The 20,859-nt window shown below is 34.0% G+C and overlaps 1 protein-coding gene across 3 annotated transcripts; it reads left to right on the top strand.

Moving 5' to 3' along the window:
- Positions 1-367: 367 nt before the first annotated feature.
- On the top strand, positions 368-19,276 carry LOC110459717 (neurotrypsin-like). 3 transcript variants are annotated; one of them, XM_021512104.1, is made up of 11 exons: positions 368-522; positions 1,558-1,696; positions 2,493-2,650; positions 4,698-4,854; positions 9,734-9,882; positions 11,875-12,044; positions 13,761-13,883; positions 14,019-14,210; positions 14,888-14,998; positions 15,496-15,585; positions 19,192-19,276. In XM_021512104.1, the coding sequence occupies exons 1-6, from the start codon at positions 441-443 to the stop codon at positions 11,919-11,921; spliced, it is 732 nt and encodes a 243-aa protein (XP_021367779.1). In that variant the 5' UTR covers positions 368-440; the 3' UTR covers positions 11,922-12,044; positions 13,761-13,883; positions 14,019-14,210; positions 14,888-14,998; positions 15,496-15,585; positions 19,192-19,276. The 3 variants fall into 3 exon arrangements, with proteins under 3 accessions (XP_021367779.1, XP_021367778.1, XP_021367776.1); XM_021512103.1 differs by having other exon boundaries at positions 368-528; positions 15,548-15,585; XM_021512101.1 differs by having other exon boundaries at positions 368-528.
- Positions 19,277-20,859: the final 1,583 nt, after the last annotated feature.

The raw sequence follows: 20,859 nt of genomic DNA, 5'->3' as shown, positions 1-20,859 counted from the left end.
TTTACGTTTGAAGGTTGCATGAAAATTGTCGTTTTACAAAAATAAATACCACAATTCTTGATTATGTGTTAAAAAGGATCTTACACTCGTTTGCATTTCATAAGAAATTTATGAAACTCGTCCAGATTTTTCATTTTTTCTCGCCAGAGGCTCGCTAAATTGAAAAATTATTAGACTCGTTTCAAAAATCTGATATGAGATGGAAACTCATGTAAGATCCTATATATATATATAACACGAACTATAAAAATACAAGAACAGGAAGTCATGTAATAAACTATCTTATACACATCTAGCAACATCCCCTTGGTCGTATCAAGTGTTTGCATCCCATCATTCCAATTACTCATACTCGGTGTGACGAATTACCTTGAGGAACATACACACTGCCCAGTTAACGAAGCATACACATCCTCTCAAACACGTTAAATAACACCAACATGGCAGTTAATTCAGATCGCTTGTTATGGAGGACTTACTATGTGCTGTTGCTTTTCGTTTCGGTGGACATAGCTTCATCAGGTAACGGTAAGGATATCTTAATCATACATTATAAATTTAGAATGTTTAAAACACTTTCACAGACTTAATTAGATATTCTTTTAAGCATATGTAATATGATCCTGTTCAAATTAAACTTTAAGAACATGTACAATAATTCATGTATATTTGTGTTTTAAGAGGAGTTTTTTTTATATAACTACAGGTACATAAACATGGGTCAGCACACGAACCTACTTTTGCATAATATCACACTGGACGAAAGTGAAGTTAGTTTTACAAAAAAAAATGGACACAACATTACATTGCGCACTTACATCTTTACTTTATAAGCTCTTTAAGTTCGCAATAACAGTATAACCTGACGTCATAGATCGTACATATATTAGTAGTGTCAAAGAAATAAATGGGCTTACTTGTTTTACAGTTAGTGTAATTCTCCAACCGTTGGTTTTTAAATCATACTTTGGAAAGTAGTTGTTTCTATCTTAAATATTTACTAAAGAACAGCGAGTCTTTGTGAAGAAAGGCGATTATGAAAGTTAAATAGCAAAGGCATTTTTTTCACCTCTGTAGGGGTTCTTCATTGGACTGTTTAGTTCGAAATTTTGTAAATGAATAATGATGATGTTATAGTATAAGTACAAAAGAATAAATGATCATTAATATTTTGACCCCACAGTAGACATATGCTTAAAATAATGATGTCACTTACAGTTCAATACACGGAAGATATTTTTCCTCATTTATTGATTCAGCAAACATGTCAAAATGACGTTCTCCTGATATGTGCCTGAGTATGTAACGTCTGCACAGAAAAACGTGGTGGTTTGTTTTCAGACTGTTAATGTGAATACAGTCCGAAAAAAATATGACAACTCTTACAAACAATGTATTGCATTTACCTCCTACCTTAGTATAACTGGGTCGTTAAAACAACTTTTAATTTTTATATAAATTCGTAATTGTATGCTGCGTTTTTAGTTTTACAACCAGTATCCGAAACATGTAATGCACAATATAATTATTAGTTTCACCATCTGAATGTCTTTGCAGTGCGACTGTATGGACATAAAACCAAGTACGAGGGAGGAATAGAGATATACTACGACTCCCAACAAACCTGGAACCCGTTATGTGGAGAATGCTGGACAAACTACTCCGCCAACGCGGCCTGTAAGGAACTGGGATTCAGGTTCGTCATACAGACTCCTTACATAATTTTAGGGTATCACTAAAAATATCACGAATACCTTGACTATTAAAAAATGTAAAACGCAGGAGACTTCACTAAATTGTGTCTTCAATCAAATGTCAAGTAAAATATCAAATTGTCACAGTCAACCAGTGAAAAATAATTACCTTCCTGGTCCTATTGTATTTTCAAAATCATGTTTGTACGGAGTTTCCATTTAATGAATCTCTTACAGTGATCAATGAATGTTAAATAAACCTTAAAAATGCATAGTTTTAAAAAGGTGCCTTCTCTTGAATATTTTACATTTAGATCGTTTAGTTAAGTTTAGCGTTCTTCTACGAAACTTCCATGACAGTATTAATAGTTATGATGACTACGTGTAGGGACTGTTAGCAACGGCGTTTCAAGATGACGTCCTTCTTCGCAACGGGGTTTTATGGTTATATCATTTTGACGTTACTTGAGGGGCTAAGACTTTGACCGCTAAGCGATGACAATGGGTTTACAGCGTACAGCGGTGACCCGCCATGCGGTTGACCCGATCGCGACCGCGTAGCGGTATCATGACCCGCATACGCGGTCCAGGTCAACGCTAAGCGGTCTCAGGTCAACCAATTGTCAACGCTCAGCGGTCAAAGTCTCTAACCCTCAAGAAACGTCAGTATGACGCAACCACAAATCCAACCAAGAGCCAAACAGAGAGTCATCATGTTTTACGTACTGGGATATATCATCTGCCCAGTAGGAAGGTATTAAACAATTGAAACTTTATCCGCTTTGTAATACATTTCAGTGGTGGCATATCGGCAAATGTGCCTTTGGATAGAAAAGGAATCCTTACTGCTCGTTATGTCTGCCCAACTGGATATGAAACCAACCTTTCGAATTGCTCAATTGACTATCAGAAAGCATGCAATCCTTGCACTGAGGCGGCAGGTGTTTTGTGTGCAGGTATGACATTGTTTTAATCCATAGGAAAATGTACTGAAACAGTAGGTATTTATCGTGCAGATGTCATATTGTTTTAATCTTTACATAAACCTTGTACCGAAACAGAAGGTGCAAATAAAGCAATGTTTTAATCCATGTACTTTTTTTGTGTGCAAGCTAAGTTTAACATTGTTTTAATCTAAATAACAATCCTTGTACTAAGGCGGTAGGTGTTTTGTTTACACATATGGTTTTATTTCTATTTATATAACAATCCTTGTTCCGAAAGCGGTAGTTGCTTTTGTGCTGGTATGTACATTTAAATGTTGTAATCTATATACATTTTGTACATTGTAATAATGATAGGTGAGCACATGAATTCAAGATTCATAATTGTTTAATGAACTATTAAACGCATGCCGTTAATAATTCTGTTTCACAAAACTTTCTTCAGTGTGCAATTAATTATTTGATTTTCCGTTCTCCCTTATGTAAAAAACAGGAAAACGTTGGTAAAGCTTCAGTCACATGGGCGCCGAATTCCGAAAAGGCGCCCGAGCGAAGAGTTTTTTGGGGAACCGTTAGGACGCCGGGAGATATTATAGACCACTATCGGCCTAATTTTAGACGCCGCACGTACGGGTCGCCGAAATAGAAGCCACTAGTTACGAGTGCATACCATTAAACAATGAATAACTTGTTCAATTCTTGCCGGATGATGTCAAAAATGTGCACTTGCATTGTACTCTACATGCTTTTGCAATCTGCCAAGGCGCTAACATATTTTATTGCCCGTTCGTAGGGCAGCTATGTGGTGACGGAATTTATTCAACGGCCCCTGTTCTATAGAATTGTTCAAGGTCACAGGGGTCAAATGTGTCAAACACAGGGTATCAATTGAAAGTTAACAATCCAATAAAAACGAGCAGGAAGCCGTTAATTGTGTCGTAGAAGATCTCTAAATTGGTCAATTATGACGTATATATATATATTTATGTATACTTTTGGTCATAATATTTAAGGATTTCAATTTAGTTTAGGTTATTGGGTGTTAACTACAATGGAACTCGGGTAAATTAAGCATAATTCGCCGATTATTCATATAAATATAAAAATATAAATATAAATATAAGGATTAACTTTATATTTAGTTTAAGTTAGCGGGTGATAACTACAATGGAACTCTGGTAAATTAATCATAATCGGCTTCGCCGATTATTCAATTTACCCGAGTTCGATGGTAGTTACCAACCGATAACCGAAACTATATAGAAAGTAAATCCTTATGTTTATAGTTCTATCAAGGTTTTCCTTAAAACGCGTTCTTTTATCCGGACTATATTTTGCGGAAGGATTACAAATATTCCATTCAAGCCCGATGTGTGACACGGTTACGCTTCGCGCCGCACTTCGCCGGAGTCAGTCATTGTTTGTTGATATTGAAGTTGAAGAAGCAGCTTGTGATCGATGAATTTGTCAACATACCGGACTGAATTGAAAACAAAATCGACGAATTTGAGATGGAAGTTTGTGTGGGAGCCCTGTCAATGTCGGGATTACTTTGGGTTGGACGCGTGATTGTGCTAGATTAAGGCTAATGTGTCAACATTATGTGTAATATATATATATATAAATAAATGAATGAATAAAAATAAAACAAAACACCGTTCCATTTCCATAAATAAAATAAAACAAAACACCGTTCCATTTCCATTTTGATGAATAAAATTGAATGATGAATGATGTAATAATCAGTTCACTCCGAGTTTTCTTTCCGTATGTTTCTGGTAACATATCCATATGGTACAATATCCACATAATTATTTTTTCATTTTGTTTATGCCAAAATATGAAATTACAAATCAAAAATGATTTTGTCAGCGAATTCACAGTTTCTCTATTTACATTGTATGCACAATCTTGTCATGTCGCAACAAGAAGAGCTATATTACACCTCAGGTGACGGTAAATGTCCAAGGTTTTTATTATGTTAAGGTCAAGTCAATCTCAAATGTCAGACAATGCGAAATACATTGTATGTCCATTCATCAATTTTGATTTATTATAGGTGCAGTCAGACTTGACACCCTCAGTCCACCGAGTATCTACAAAGTTGTGATGGTATTTTTGAGAGATAGATTTCAACAGTACAGATGGAATTCTCTGTGTGGGGAATGCTGGACTCGAAGAAATGCTGACGTTACATGTAAACAACTTGGTTACAGGTACATAGATTTTTTGGTTCAATATAAACAGTATGAAAACCTTTATCAATTTAGTATGATTTAATAGCAGACTAATGATTTATCCACATAGTTATTAATTGGGTTCAGTTGTACATTGTATTCTTCGCTAGTAACACTAAGTGGTACATGTACTACTTGATGGCACTATACAATTGAGTTCAGAGAGTACGATAAATGGCAGCATAGTCAAAGTGGCCATGCCGCAATGTCAGAAAGAAAAACTAAAGGTCATAATATATTGAGAATGGCAACTTGGCTGCAAAACGAAGTAAATGGCAAAAGATTGATGAGAGCTCCTTAAAGTTTCCGATAATGACAGAGGAGGAGTTGCGAAACCTTACACTTGGTGTGTATCAGCTAAAATTAGCTCGTTCATATACACAAGAACACATGAGTGATGAGGGTGGCTACGATGCATCCGTATGTAAACTTGATAATCATATTATCAGTGTAAAGATTCAAAGTCGACACACAAGTTCAAAATCACACCAATTGCGGATAAGTTCAATGCTGGTATTATAAAGGTAGGGCAGGTACCCGAGTGGTAGGAACATGTGCATAGGTAGCGTCAGTCATATGGAAAAGACAGCATTTGCACGCAGAAAGGACTGGTCAAACTTCATGCTTGATGCTGCAAATATTGCTCAATCAATTGACATAGATGATAGTGATGACTCTTGCATAGAGGAATGGAAGTGGTATCTAGGCACGATGCAGTGTTCAAATGACTTACCAATCCATTCAACATTTGTGTACAATATGGCATGTACAGTGTATAATTACCAAAGAGCCACTGAGAAGTTCATGTTGAATTATATCTGTGGAAATTATCAATAAATGTATTTTTCAAAGCATGTGGCTAATATTGGACATTTAGATGTTTTAGTGTTTAAATTATTAAGTGGTTATTGCATTGATACCCATTTTATTATTTCAATGTACATTAATTTTATATATTTAAAATTGCCTCAGTAGGTGTATTACACTGTACCCTAGAAATGATGTATGTTACTCTTTCAAAGGCCATTTCCATATTATCAGTCTCTTGTCCATTTACTACCGTATAATTCAATCCTCAAGTCTGTAAAAGGCAAACACTTTCCTAAATACTAACATTTATATATCAAATATACATGTATACATTTGTCAGACAGAAGTCATACAATGGTCACCTAAGATGTTAACTTTAGCCAACACATTTTATTGCCCAGTAAATGAATTTGATTTAAGTTCATGATCAATTAGTCTGGTAATATTTGTTTTATGGAATCTGACATAATTTAAGAACTGCTGTTGCTTTACATGTCAATTAGATACATTTTAGTAATTTATTCAGAAAATAATGAAGACACAGGAAAAATCCTGAAATTTGAGAGCAGTGGGCCATTTTCAGCAAATTCTGGCCAAATTCAAAATTTGGAGGAGCTATTCCATGTAAAATGAAAAGAAATTTGGATAATGGAGGGGTCAATGTCCCCATGGCCCCCTCCAGGATTATCCCTGAAGATATTAAATGCTGAATAAATTCCGTATTGGTATATCATAAAAAGAACATGGATTTGCTGGGTTTTTTCCTGACATCTAGTCGACTGTTATGATTGCTAGGGTATTTATTTGGTTGCTATTAAACATGATCGGCTACAATATACAAATTAAGTACAATAAAGACCATGGATGTTAAACTCACAGATTTATTTAAATCAGCTACCTATATCTTATAGCAAACATGCAAATAACTATTAACTATATGTACATGTAAAAACTAGATTGAATTCCATAAATAGATTTATTGTGGTAATATGTGCCAAAATATGCAAAAATGGTGCTTATGTTTACAGCTCTGTTGCTAGGCAACGATAGTTCTAATTTTAAAGTAAAGCACTTTTTTTATGAATGTCATATATTCATGATGATATGATATGGAGATTAAGAAGTTCCTGGTTTGGGCCAATTATGGCCCTTATCGCCCCTACTCCTTTCATCAATACTATAAGGATATCGTTAGATTTACAATTTCATTCACTTATATCGAAAATAAGCGTGTGCAGCCTTTTCCCGACTGCTACTTATCTCACCAGGCGCTGTGTTGAAGCCATGTTTACGTCATTAGTAGGCATAACCGAATTAATGAGATGTCACGAGCAGAATCCACTGAATGACAATTACATATTTGACTAGATCAGAGGTAATGATAATACAATGAGAGTGCGTTCATCTTAATGGAGAGTGATCTGTTACGTCATTTGGTTTGTTAAACGATTTACCAGTCACCTGCGAATTGGTATTAACAAAAATNGCGAATTAGTATTAACAAAAAATCATCGTTATAGAAGAAGAAGCGTACGATTATTTGACAAGAAATATCGTCATTTTAAAGGGGTCCATTGACGCATGCATGGCATTATGTAAATGATCGAATTCTTTACGACACGTAAGAATATCAAAAATAGGAAAGTTAATAGCTTTTGCTGTGTAAAAAAGCCAGTTTTATCCTGCTGATAAGAACAAAGAGCGAAGGTTAGCGGCATGTTACATGTACCTTTAGAACACTTTTATTTCTGCACAAGGTCAGTTACATCCCTTCGGGTTTTTTTTTCTTTAGCTATCAACTTTTGTGTATAAATTTTGTCAACAAAAGGAGAAAAAAAATACCAATAAATAATAGTATAGTCCTGAATCCTAGTTGCGCGGTTGATTGGTTATTTAATTGTTGGTTTTTACGTACCAGCTAGAAGCATACGGAGATGCCCCATTAAATACAGCGCTGATAAGGTCACGTGACAATTTCGAAACGAGGCTGAATCTTTTATAAACACAATCAGTGGCAAAAGGGACCCACTAGAGGGGGATGTATTTGGGCAATTTCTTATCCCACTTTGAAACCAAGGAATAATATTTTATCTAAGCCTGTGTTGAAACTGGTCAAATCACACGTATAGTAATTATTTATCACCATAAGTTAGTTGCCCATGCCGATATTCAAATGAGCAAATCTTTGTTCGAATCTCGGCATTTTAAAATAAACCAGGGATTATTTAACGGGGCAATTGGGAACGGTAATACACTACTTTTTTTAAACCTACACGACCACGGGACAAACTTTCCTTCCAAAAGGAATGTTCATGTTTTTGAACATTATTCATAAAATTTCTGTTCCTTTTTCATGTTGCATACTCTTCTGTCACTGAGTCTGTCATTTGAGTGACCACACACAATACACATTTCTGGCAAATTGAAATACATGTACAAGTACATTGTGTAAGATATTCAAAGTGTATGTATTATATGTTTTTTTTATGACGAAAACACTCATTTTATTACAATGATCTATCCTGTTGTAATGTGACATTAACTTATTAACACAAATGCAGGCATTGGATACATTCTTTCTAACGGCCAAAGATTATGTAAATTCTTGTTTTAGTAAAAGAATTTGATCCCATCCCGGTAATAAATTTGCCTCGTCCCTAATATCTAGAATTTCTGTGTAAATAATTCTGTGAACAAAAGTGTTTCCATAGTCTGATGTTATCCCTATTGTCCGAAACAGTAGGCAAAATCCTTGGCCGCACACGGTTATTTTTACGAGGTGAACAGGTGACTTTTGTCAATTTTCAGTACGTCTTCTGATGTTATCTGAATTAGTACATTAATCTTTTATGTAATTGTAACATGGCTATGCATTCTACGTCTGCATCACGTTAAAACATGAACTGTTGCATGAGAAAGCAAACTTTTTAAAGTATTTTTTGTTGAACCTTCCTCCTCGGGTATTCTAATATCCCAGACCGTAATTTGGATATTCTTAAATCGTTCAGGCGAATTTCTGTTTTATAAAAATAAAATAAAATAATACCATTTAACTGGACTCGGAAATGATATAACATAACTTATGTTATACTTCATGGCCGCACTGTATAACCATGTAATTAGATTAGACCATCGAAGTCCGAGTGGTTTAACATCACAAACTTATCCCACGGAAGGCCGCATCGCAAAATTGGAGAAACCAGTAACCTTACTGATATCTCTTCCCATCGCATCATCTATATAGAAAAAAGCACAGTGAATTCAATCCGATTCATGCCCCTTTACATAACTAAGTATATTCATTCGTGTTCCATAGAAACACATACTAGCCTCGTAAATGCTAATACAACTGCACTCGATTCCACGTCAGCTTTATTTAACTTTCCACGGGCTATCCAGGAGAACACATGTAGCATTCCGATTGCTAGCATTTTATAAAACTTTCCACCAGCAAAAATGCTTCCCTAACGTAATGCCTCCGGTATGTTTTGACCATTTAGCAACTCTTCGCTTCGTAACTGACGCAGTAACAGTTTTCACTCACTGTTACTTCCACAGCAAGCCATTTTGTTTACAATGAAATGGTGTGTTATCAGAATGACGCAAAATAGTACCGTTTAAAATGCATGACCAGAGAGGAGAAGGGATCCCCTCTTCTATTAGTAATTATACATTTTTACGAATAATTATCAGCGAAATCAGATCGTCTTTTTTATTAGGAGACTCACTTGATATATGCATGCACTAGTTTAAAAACGTCTTCATACAATAGTAGAAATATTCATTGAGTCCAAAAACCCAAACAACACTGCGTACTTTTTAATGCTACCACTAGTATGCAGTTTAGTTTGGTCTCAATTTTCAGCATTTTGCATACAACTACATGTATTTTGTCAGTCTTATCTTGAAATGAATTTAGCATTACGTGTTGTTAAAACCAAATTTAAGATCATTTCACGTCTTGTTTATGTATAATTTGACCGTACGTTTAACCAATAATGACTTGCAACTGTTACTATTAAATGTTACTCAAATATTTGTATTTTAGAGGAGGTAGAGGATCCAAATTAAATGTCAACACGATAGCGTGGATTACATCTTATGAATGTCTTGGAAACGAAATGGAACTGACGTCTTGCCCGGTATTCTATGACCGCTATCGGTTTTGCCCAACTCGTGCAGTTGTGCAGTGTGTTGGTGAGGTTATTTTGCGAGCGTACATGTACTAACGATATTGTAAATGGTGATATCAAAATAGGCATACTATGTATTAATTCGATTTCGTCTAAAAAAACTTCATTGTTGAGCGAGAAATGTTAGATATTGATTTGTTTCATTTCAATGATAATGTGTTTTGTTAATTTCTTTATGTGAAAGCTTACATAATGAATAGGTAAGATATCATACAGTATTTCAGTTAAACTTGAAAGCTATACTTTATCATAGCTAATGGAGATTATTATTACATATAGTAAATAGAGGTCATGATTAATTATATTTAATGGGACTTATGACTAATTATATATTTGTTGTAGGTTGTGATTATTAATAGTTGAAGGGGTTATTATTCATCATAGTAAATGACAGTTATAATTGATTAAATTTATTGGATATTATAATTAATCATATTCAATGGACATTATATTTAATTATAGTTAAAGGGGCTGGTCGGGGAAAAAATTCTCATATTTGCTAAAATGGCATACACATGTTTAAAATACCTTTTTATGAAATATACCGATACAAATTTTGCTGAAATTCACTCCCTAAGAGCAAAAATTCTAATTATATTAAAGAAATCCTGAATCGTCACCTGACNCCTTAAAGGGGCTGGTCGGGGAAAAAATGTCATATTTGCTAAAATGGCATACACATGTTTAAAATACCTTCTTATGAAATATACCGATTCAAATTTTGCTGAAATTCACTCCCTAAGAGTAAAAATTATAATTATATTAAAGAAATCCTAAATCGTCACCTGACAGTCTAAAACTCTCAATTGACCCAGATCAGTGATGTAATTTTACCGCACGCGCGTCATCAACAAGGCCAAATGTAAACATCGCGGCGAAAGAAAAAGATGCATGCAAAAGTCATGACAGGCACGAGGTATCAATACCGTTATATATAACAACAACATATAGGTAGGAATACTACACTTGCATCATACATGACCTTTGAAAACAATTATTTACGTATAGTATTGCTGTCTTGTCCGCTAGTGAAGTCCGACATGGCACATGACGGCGTTGTTATCTTCACTGCCTCACTTTCGAAACAACCACGTGACATATATAAATAGTTCTGCGCTAAATTTTCGCGGGGCTCCCCGATATTTCAGTGGTCAAGACTGGACATTGCAAGCAGAACTCGACCATCATATTGCCGTGGTAAATAACTTTTGGAAGGCCAGAGAACGCATTTAGACCTATTTATTTTGTATTTTTTCCCCCGACCAGCCCCTTTAATAGAGGTTATGATCATTCATAGTTGATTGGGGATATACTTAATTGTAGATAATGTAGGCTATAATCAATTGTAGTTAATGAAGTTGACAATCTTTATAGTTTATGTTAGTAATAATGAATTATAGTTAATGGAGGCTATGACTATATCATGTGATTGACTGGGATAACTCGCAAGTATTGGACAGAGAGAGCAATCTGTTCAAGCGGCAGATAAAAGAAGCCTTGATACGCCGAAGTAGATCAGTTCTAAATCGAGATGAGAGGGCTCATAGACTCTCGCACATCTATGACAAAGTATTAAACAAAGAGTAGCTAAATCGAGTCATATGTCGGTACATATATAACAACTAATTGTACATACACATACAGCGTAGCCGATTCGACATGTATTTGTGGACAACTCGTACATATTTTACACCTTTGTATACAAACGCTTCACTGGTTGTTTGTCTGATGTAGGTGAAAGAATTCATACCATACTAGTCATCGAAACGTCACAGAAAAAAACCTTATTGGTTGTGCTACAAGAAACTTTTCATCATCCGAACTAACCGACATGAAAAAAAATGTTTAGAAAAAATGACTAAATTTAGTTGATGGGGTTATGAATAATTATAGTTAATGGGGATGAAAATTAATCATAGTTGATGATAGTTACACTTAATTAAAGTAAATGTTGGTTTTAAGTAAATGTAGTTGATGTGGATATGATTTGTTATAGATAATGGAGGTGGATTCAGTGGAGTTCCTTTGGACGTTGTTCAGTGACATACGGGGTAGGACAGCAGACAAGGAGAAGAGTATGTGAAAATCGATACACCCAGTATGGTGGGCTGCCATGCGTTGGCAATACCACAACTATTCGAACCTGTAACGAAAAGGAATTCCCAAGTAAGAGACGTAAACATTACTTGCCTCTTAAGATAGTAAGGATGCCTTCTGCTGATAACCCTGATAGTTCGACATTTTAACTTTTCGTTAAGCGACCGAAGGGATTAGCAAATCCTATTGAAGTTCTCTCACCATCTGCAAGGCTAGTTTAAAATTCAAAACATGAAGTTTATCAGTGTAACAGTGTAAAGGGGGTTAATCATGTTTGGAAATGAAAGAATATGTAATGAATTATCATCAATAATAAATAAACTTGCCTTCCAATTCCTGCATAATTTCACTGATGTCAATGGGTTTTTTTTGCTTTGAATAATCTTTCCTCGTGAATTAAATGCCACTTAGTTGGTTTTGAAAGTTTTCCACTTTCCTCTCACATAAAACCTCCTGCGCGCTTCCATCCGAGCCAACCAGAGTGCTTTATATAATTTATTTATATTTGTTTAAATATTGTTGTTTAATAAATATTTTTTAATTTATATTAACACTTTATTCATATGAAAAGTTTAAATGTGAAATATAATGTATTGTTGTAAATTGAATTCGTATTATTCATTTAAGGATTTGCCTTTGATATAGAGTTTTTACAAAAAAAATATCGCAAAGAAATTAATATGTGTTCCTTTACAATATCGATCTAAGTACCTATCTTTGTAGATATTAAAATTCAAATCTAATGCAAAATCCTAAATAGGGGGTCGAATGAGGAATTCGTGAGAGTTGTGATTTCATTTCATATCATCGGATCATAGTTAAATCTGTAACAATTGTCCAGACACTTTAATATTAGACGGACCACAACTAATTGCGTGGAATATTTAATTCATTAACCGGGTTATTTGTTATTACAAAAAAAGCATGTTTTAATATAATTTGCTTGAAATACAGGATAAACAGATCGTTAGTTCTTTTTCAAAATCATGTTATTCCTGGAAGATGTTTTATAGTTTGATTAAATAAAACATGTCCTTTTCCTTGAGCTATCGTGGTCTTGTTTTATACGGTGCAATGCAAGTGTAAAGGTCAATTGAGAGCTGAGATAATGTTAAATTATCAATCAGAAGAGGATAATTAAAAACATGGCTCTTGATTAGGAGATACATTTTAAAATTTTGATTATATAATTGAACCATATTAAGAAGATGCTAGTTTAAACTTTTGATCGCAAAACATGGACCTTCCTTGTATAACACGAAACAGTTTAGCAATTTATTTGCAATGTCCCCACCAGCCAGTGCAGAAAACGTAAGTGAGGGTAAACTCTGGATAGTTCCTATTTTATCAATTCTCTACCGTTGTCCTTGTTTATAGATTACATAAACAATTTACTCATAACAAAGATAACGATATAAGCAATACTTGTAGTTACGTAAACAGATATTTTACGTTTACGTATAAAATCCTCAAAATCTCAATTTTCAATCCCAATCATTCGAATGACCGTGAAGGAGGTAGATTAACTTTAGTTGTACGTTCAGACAAAGCGTCTTTACATCTACCCTTTCTTTAATATTGCAGGATAAAGAGGACTTATTTCTTCATATTTTCCTTTAAGATGCATTAGTGTTTCAAACTTACCTGTTGTCAACTACTATGTGATAATCTACCTGTTATATTCTTGGTTTAGCGGTTTACATTTACCCACAACTCATTTCAACAACAAAGATTCACATCCTGATACTTTAGGTATCATTTTGTAGTCACTTTACAACCTTTTAGAAACATGGAACGAAAGTTGCTTGATGGATTCCGACTGTGCTGATCACCTGGTATGTAATTATACATGTGGTTGTATGCGTGAAACGGACGTTTGGGATCCAGTTCATAGGACATGCCTATCAAGTAAGTCAGTATTTTCATTTTGTTTTGGTATAAAATTGTGTATTTATTATGTCTGTATCAAAATTTCATATTAATTATTAACAGTTGCATGAATTATGAAATATCCTCGTACATGAGTACGTTAACGTATTCCAGGTCTGGAGTTCCTTGCGATATATTCACCAGAGAGACTAGACTTCGCCTCCGCTACCAAGTACTGCACTAACAATATGACCGGCTTCCTGGCTACTCGCGACTTCATGAATAACATGTTCATCACATGCATGGACACTAACCATGATATATGGCTGGCCAACACCATCGAAACAACGAGTAAAAACGATGGAGGTATCAATTTCATTTTTAATGATGTTCTGTATGTTATCTTGTATAAAACTAAGTCATTAATATATAAATATACAAACAACAATTTAACTGATAAAGATTACAACGGTACAGCAGACAGAAAAGCATGAATCAATGATTTAATCAATAAATATAAAACCGCGGAATGTTGCACTATTTTGAAAGAAATTGGTTCCTTTCTCGATATGCATACCTTATGTATGCTCACCATACCGTCGGGTATGTCATGATGCAATGTAAACTCGAATGCTCTCTACGTGCCATCTTGCAGAAGAGTTAAATATAGTGGAACACGTCAAAAATCCTTAACACATTCGAAAGAGATTTGAAAGAGATGAATTGAATCGCGTGACAGAATACCTTTAAAAAATGTCACCTTTAACTTTGGTCTAGCTCCTCTTTTATCTTCATAGGCAGGTATCAGCCAAGAAATCAAATTATTTACTTTGAACCTTTATTTTGCCTTGACATATTCTAAGGGTGCAGAGAAAATATTTTTATCGAAAATGGAGCCCTTGTATTACGAATTTGGATGTTGCATACTAATTCAGTAGTTAAAATGTTTTGCATGTATAGACTTGCGTACACATTTCACACTTTCCAATATCGATTTGAATTTATGTTATCTCATGATTTAAATGCTAAGCATATCCTTACAGAAACTTATGAGGTGGGAATGTGTACAACAGGCGGTGTAATCCAAGCGTCCGAAATGTTTTTGACGAGTGTGAACTGTAGCGAGAACCGAAATTTTGTTTGTGTCGTCAACAGTAAGTATATATACTAGATAGCAATGGTAGTAGTGCTTCATCCAGGAATGTGGAAACTAGTACTGGAGCATCCGATATACAATTGTCAGCAGAATTAGAACAGGCATTTCTGTAAGATATTTTCTGTAAATAAATCAACATCATTTTAAGGCATTACATGTGAAGCTGTTGTCTTAATCTAAATACTAAGATGATGTCGTATGCAATGTTTAGGGAAATTATGTTTCACATATGCTAATGAAAAATATCTGCAAGAGAGATAAAAAAATATGAGTTTATATTTTTTGTCAGGATGATTCGTTTCAAGGCATTACATGAACAGTTGTTGTCTTAATCTGAAAACTAGCAGAATGTCGTATGCAATTGCTAGGGAAATTATGTTTAATGTATGATAATAAAAACATGTAAGGTGCATTTATTTTGTCCATTATCATTGCTTCATTCTTCAAAAATATAGACAAGAGTGGGAAACAAATATGAGTTTATATATTTGTCAGGAACCCACATGCACTTGGTAACCAATGATACCTTTTGTTCCGGATTTATTAGGGTCCAATTAAACACTGACAGCGGTGACATCCCGTTAGGTAAGTGTTTTAGTGCGCAGCTAGTGTAGACTCATTTTGCGTTTATTCTTATTTTTTTTTACATGGTTTATTCTCAGTTATTTTTGTATTAATACCAATATATTATATGCACCAAATGCCTAACTTCTAACAGTCAGGTAAATGTCAACACTGGTGCATCGTTTATGATATTGTAGTTGTCATTATACGTTCTTTATAGATATGTCAGTTATTATTTGTCGTAGGTACTCGTTTCAATTAATGAGATTTCACACTCATATGTACGAAATTTCATAATATAATGTTTGTACTATCAAATGTTTAAAATCTTTTTTTTTTTAAAGAGTTCAATTTAAGTTTCCGTTATTTGTGTTCATTACAAAAAAAAGCAATGCTTACCACGCGATCATGTTAAGGAGTAAAAAACCTGCTTACGTCATTAACACTACCTACTTGTTTGGATATTTGTCGTCGCCAATATTTAAAAAATATTACCAGATAATTTGAATATTGCAATCAAAACAATATTCATATATTCTGTATCATGGTATGATAATGATGAAAACACGACGAAGAGAACAAATTATTATTGTGGGGCTCACAATCATGACCTTGATGTCTCTTGAAAACATTCAATTTGAAAGACAGTGTGTGCATGTCTAATAGTCTATCATTTCAACTATGTGTAAATAGCTCTTACAAGTCACACAAACGTTGCATAAAACAATGAACTTCAATATTGTTTAGAGCTTAAAATCTTATGTATTGTGTTAAGGGAAGCTTTCATCTTTTAATGTAACAATTTGAATAAATTCAATATTTTATTTACTTTTTATTAATTTAACTACGGATTTTACCACGTTCAATGCATCTTTTTACTTTAGACACAACTGCTATCTATGTCTCCACTTCGAATAAAGGGAGACATATTGTATTATTACTGATTCTTCTGGTTCTGGTTCTTCCAATATGATCTTGTCTGGGACGTAACTTTTGAACCATTAAAGATATCTTGATGAAACTTAAAGTATACATGCATTACTCATAGACAATGTGTAATGGACTGTCCTTATGTCATTGTGACCTTAAACCCAATGTCAATGGTAAAATATGTGCAAATTTGCCATGACCATCTTCTCCGGGTTGTAACTTTTAAACCGTTAAGGATACCTTGATGGAACTTGAATTATACCTGCATCACCCATAGATGATGTACACTACACTGTCATTAGGTTATTGTGGCCTTGCTCGTGAGGTCAAAGTGCAATGTTTTCAGGAAGAACATGTCCGGGCCGTAATTTTTAAACCGTTAAAGGGAGACATACGTTTTTGTTCACAAAAACATATCTTGATATGATACACTGTAAATTGAACCGTATCTCGTAGATAAATACACTTCAAAGTTTTAAGGGTAGTAGTTTTGGTTTTATAAATTTAAATTTAAATCAATTACCATAGCAAACTACATTTCTGCAAGATTTGTTATTTTTGAATTTATTCATGGGAGTAATGTCCCTACTCCTCGTTCTGTGTTTTACCAAGAAGTACTGATATTTACCTTCTCAACAGGTTTTTAATTAAATTTGGTACATGATCAGTACGTTGTGAGGATTGTTGTCCACTTTCTAATAACCATTTAAAAAAGCGTTAACTATTGTTGCAAACCATCGTGACTATTATTTATATAACTTGGCATATATGCTCTATACTTTAGATAGTTGTGTGGTTGCATTATAGCTTTTTAAAACCATTTTATGGGTTACATGCTCTTTTACTAATTTTCATCTCGGAGCAGGAGAGTTGAATACACTTTTTTACTACGATTAATATAATTTCTAATAATTCTTATTATTAAATCAATTTCTGTACAACTTAAATATTCCTAATGGTTTAAGTAGGGATAATATTGCTATGAATAATTAGTTATTAATTCAGTTACTCGTCTACTAAAGAATCAGAGAGGGCCGTTAAGATATATAGCGATCAGGGGCTTAACCCCAGTCCCCTCTGCATCGTACTTAGCCTCTAGTTGTAAATGTAGAATTTAATTGGTCCGTTAGAGTTAATTAAATTGTCAAACCTTGTGTATTTTTAAATTGGTCCTTAGTACATTTTCCTCGCGAGCATTTTCTGACCGGATGTTTTACTTGTTGGTATCGAGCTCTGAGGATACTCCCTTCCCACATCACTCTATATGTGTTGACCTTTTTTGTAGTTGACCTGCCATTCGCTATTCTTTTCCTACAGACTTAGGGGAGGCAACTATCATAACCTTACAATATCGAGATTTGTGGGAATTGATTCACCATAGAAAAAGGGAGACCACTACTGAAAATCTTTTAAACTATTATTTCTGGACTTCATGTCTGAGGTACAACAAACCTCATCATAACCTGCTAGTTAAACTATTGATAATTAAACATTAAGTACTTTTTTACAAAGAAGCACTATTATTTTCTACCACACTTATCAAAATTTATCAACGTCAAGGGAATCGATTAATCAGTATTGGTTAAACATAAATTCGTCATTTTGTTTGGCAATATTCTGAATTTATGGTTTAAAGAATGTTAAACTTTGACTTATACTTCCAGTAACGGTCATTCATCAACGATGTAGCGCCATAATGAATGTTTGTACAAATTAACAAACACTCTGACTTCATTTGAATTTATTAATAAACAAAATTTGGATATATTACACATTGCTTCTGGGACTGACTTGTCGTATTTGTGATATTGTGATTTGGACAATGTCATAAAAACTGTTGTTGAAAGATGTAACCCAAATCCAGACTGTGGTTAAACATGTTTATCTTCATTTCCATTAGTTAATTTCCAATACATACAGGTAAACTAAAAACGCTCTAAAGATCATATTCTTCTTCGTTTTTTTAGAATTAACCTTATAACACGATTACTCGTTGTTGAATAAATACACCTTCCCATCAAACAAAAACTATTTTTGATATATTAGGTAGAATAACCAAAATGGTACGACTATATAACTACATGTATTAACACGCATACAATACTGATATAACGATACGTCATCTGTGGTTAATTACGTTTATACACCACCGTTTAAAGATGAGTTCCCGATATTTTTCGTTATTTTAGCTTTATTGTTACAATTTCACGTTGTTAAAAATAAAACACAGAACTGAATAATGCCGACGTTATTCCTATGCGTACTTAAATGGCAAGACTTATTCGTCAAACTTCGATTAGCATTTATCCTTGTTTCCACATTTACCGTAAACTAATACGTAAATATATTTTGTTTTGTTTTAGTTAAAGGAATTGACTGCATATTAGCAGGACACAAATAATGATTTGACTGAATTCATAGGCTTTATTAGGGCTAATGCTAAAAGTACTGACTTTTATTACTCGGTCACTTATCATTTAACCCTGATGTTTCCAGTTGAAGTAAAACTTCTTACTTCTTTGATACTGAGCAGGGACAATAACTACAATGGATTTGTTTCCTTCCATGAGTGAATACTTATCGAAAGTCAATTTAAACCATTATTTACAAAATGTCATGAGTTGGTAAAAAACATTGTATTACTTTCTGACAAGTTTGCTATGAATTTGCTGATGTTATTTTTTATATTTGTGTCAGGTACTATGGTCGTCGCGGTAGTTACCTGTGCAATGGTGTTACTAGTGGCAGCTGTCATCATCTGTATCTTAAGGTAATTAAATTGTAGTATTAAGTACGGTCAGGGTCATACGGGCCCTACAGGCACTGAGGAAAATATANACAGTGTCTATATCATCAGAACAGAGATGGTAGTACAGTGTCTATTTCATCAGAACAGAGATTGTTGTACTTTTTTTTTTGTATAGTGTCTATATCATCAGAACAGAGATTGTAGTATAGTGTCTATATCATCGGAACAGAGATGGAAGTAATATAAGCCCAAAGTAACGTAAAGTATTACGTCAGAACAGATTTGGTCTTATATTGATGCACAGAATAAAATTGCATCTGATCGTATGGTATCTTTTAGTATCTGGATAGTGCCAGTCGAAAGGTTTTGAATAGCATTACGTTATGTAAGTCGTATAGTGATTAAACAAATTGAAAAATTGACCGTGTAAGAAAGAACATATGTTGTTGAATAGCGTCGTGTGGTATCAGGACAGAGGTGGCCGTATATGTATATATTTGCCTTGGGAAACAGACGTCGTCTCAGAACCCTACTATATTCCTCAACCCTGTTCTTAAACTGTTTTATTTTACCGATTTGAATGAAGTCAGAAAACTTAAAGAAAACAAGTTGATTACCTACGTTGTAATGGCAAAAATATATACGGAAGACATTATGAGAAGTGCAAGATCACTTACCCTTCCGAAACACCTTGTTTTTTATCTGGTTGTGTGCAGAGGTCCATATCTAGCTTTTTGTTTTGATCTAATATCCTGTTGCTGCTAGTATTATCGACATTCGTTTTCAGATATTGTCATTTGGTGATGACGCTTTAATATATGCATTCTATTTCACGCCATAAGATATAAGTAAAGTTCCGAGCGAGTTCAAACCTTTGCGAAAAATTGTGTCGGCTGCAGCTACAATGTAACAATAAGAGAACATTTATTAGACAGAGATATCACTACTTCTTTACATGTTCAAATTTTGTTATTCAAAGACGTGTCTTATTTGATACATCGCGCGATTTAAATGTAGATTTTAATGTAGAAATTATTTTATGGGGAAATAGTGACACTTACTCTTAGTTAAATCGGTACTGACGTTTTTGAATACAACAAAGCGTTTTGATACTACCTGAACGAACCTTTTACAATCGGCATCAAATCTGCTCCCTCTCGACTTCCTTTCCCGTCTTTCATCTACTTTCTCTTCCAATCCCCTTTACTTTTTTTGTGATAAAGTAGATTTAGACAAAATACATCCACCTTATTATTATCTTGTAAATTTATCTCTGTGTACATAGTACGTCACGTGATTTAAATGTAATTCATATGCTGTATTCGTGGAGAAGAGCTTGTAAGTTGTTAGAACTTGTCTCTTATCCATTTGTCTGTTTCGAAATAAAATATGTTTAAATCAGACAGAGATAAGAAAATGTTTTGCCTATTCTATATGTGTCGATAAAATAAACAATAGAAATACGAAGTATGAAAGAAAAAATTAGTATGCCAACGAAGGAAATAAACAAACTAAACATTATATTGCACCATACGTCTATTTTGTCCATTAAGGACTCATCAGTGGTACATGTACTAGAGGTCTAAAAAAGTAAACAGTATATTGCACCATACGGT

This window comes from Mizuhopecten yessoensis, unplaced genomic scaffold, assembly GCF_002113885.1.
Source record: "Mizuhopecten yessoensis strain PY_sf001 unplaced genomic scaffold, ASM211388v2 scaffold10193, whole genome shotgun sequence".
Lineage (NCBI taxonomy): Eukaryota > Metazoa > Mollusca > Bivalvia > Pectinida > Pectinidae > Mizuhopecten > Mizuhopecten yessoensis.
Note: the sequence above shows the minus strand (reverse complement) of the source record. Positions and strands in the feature narration are given on the sequence as shown.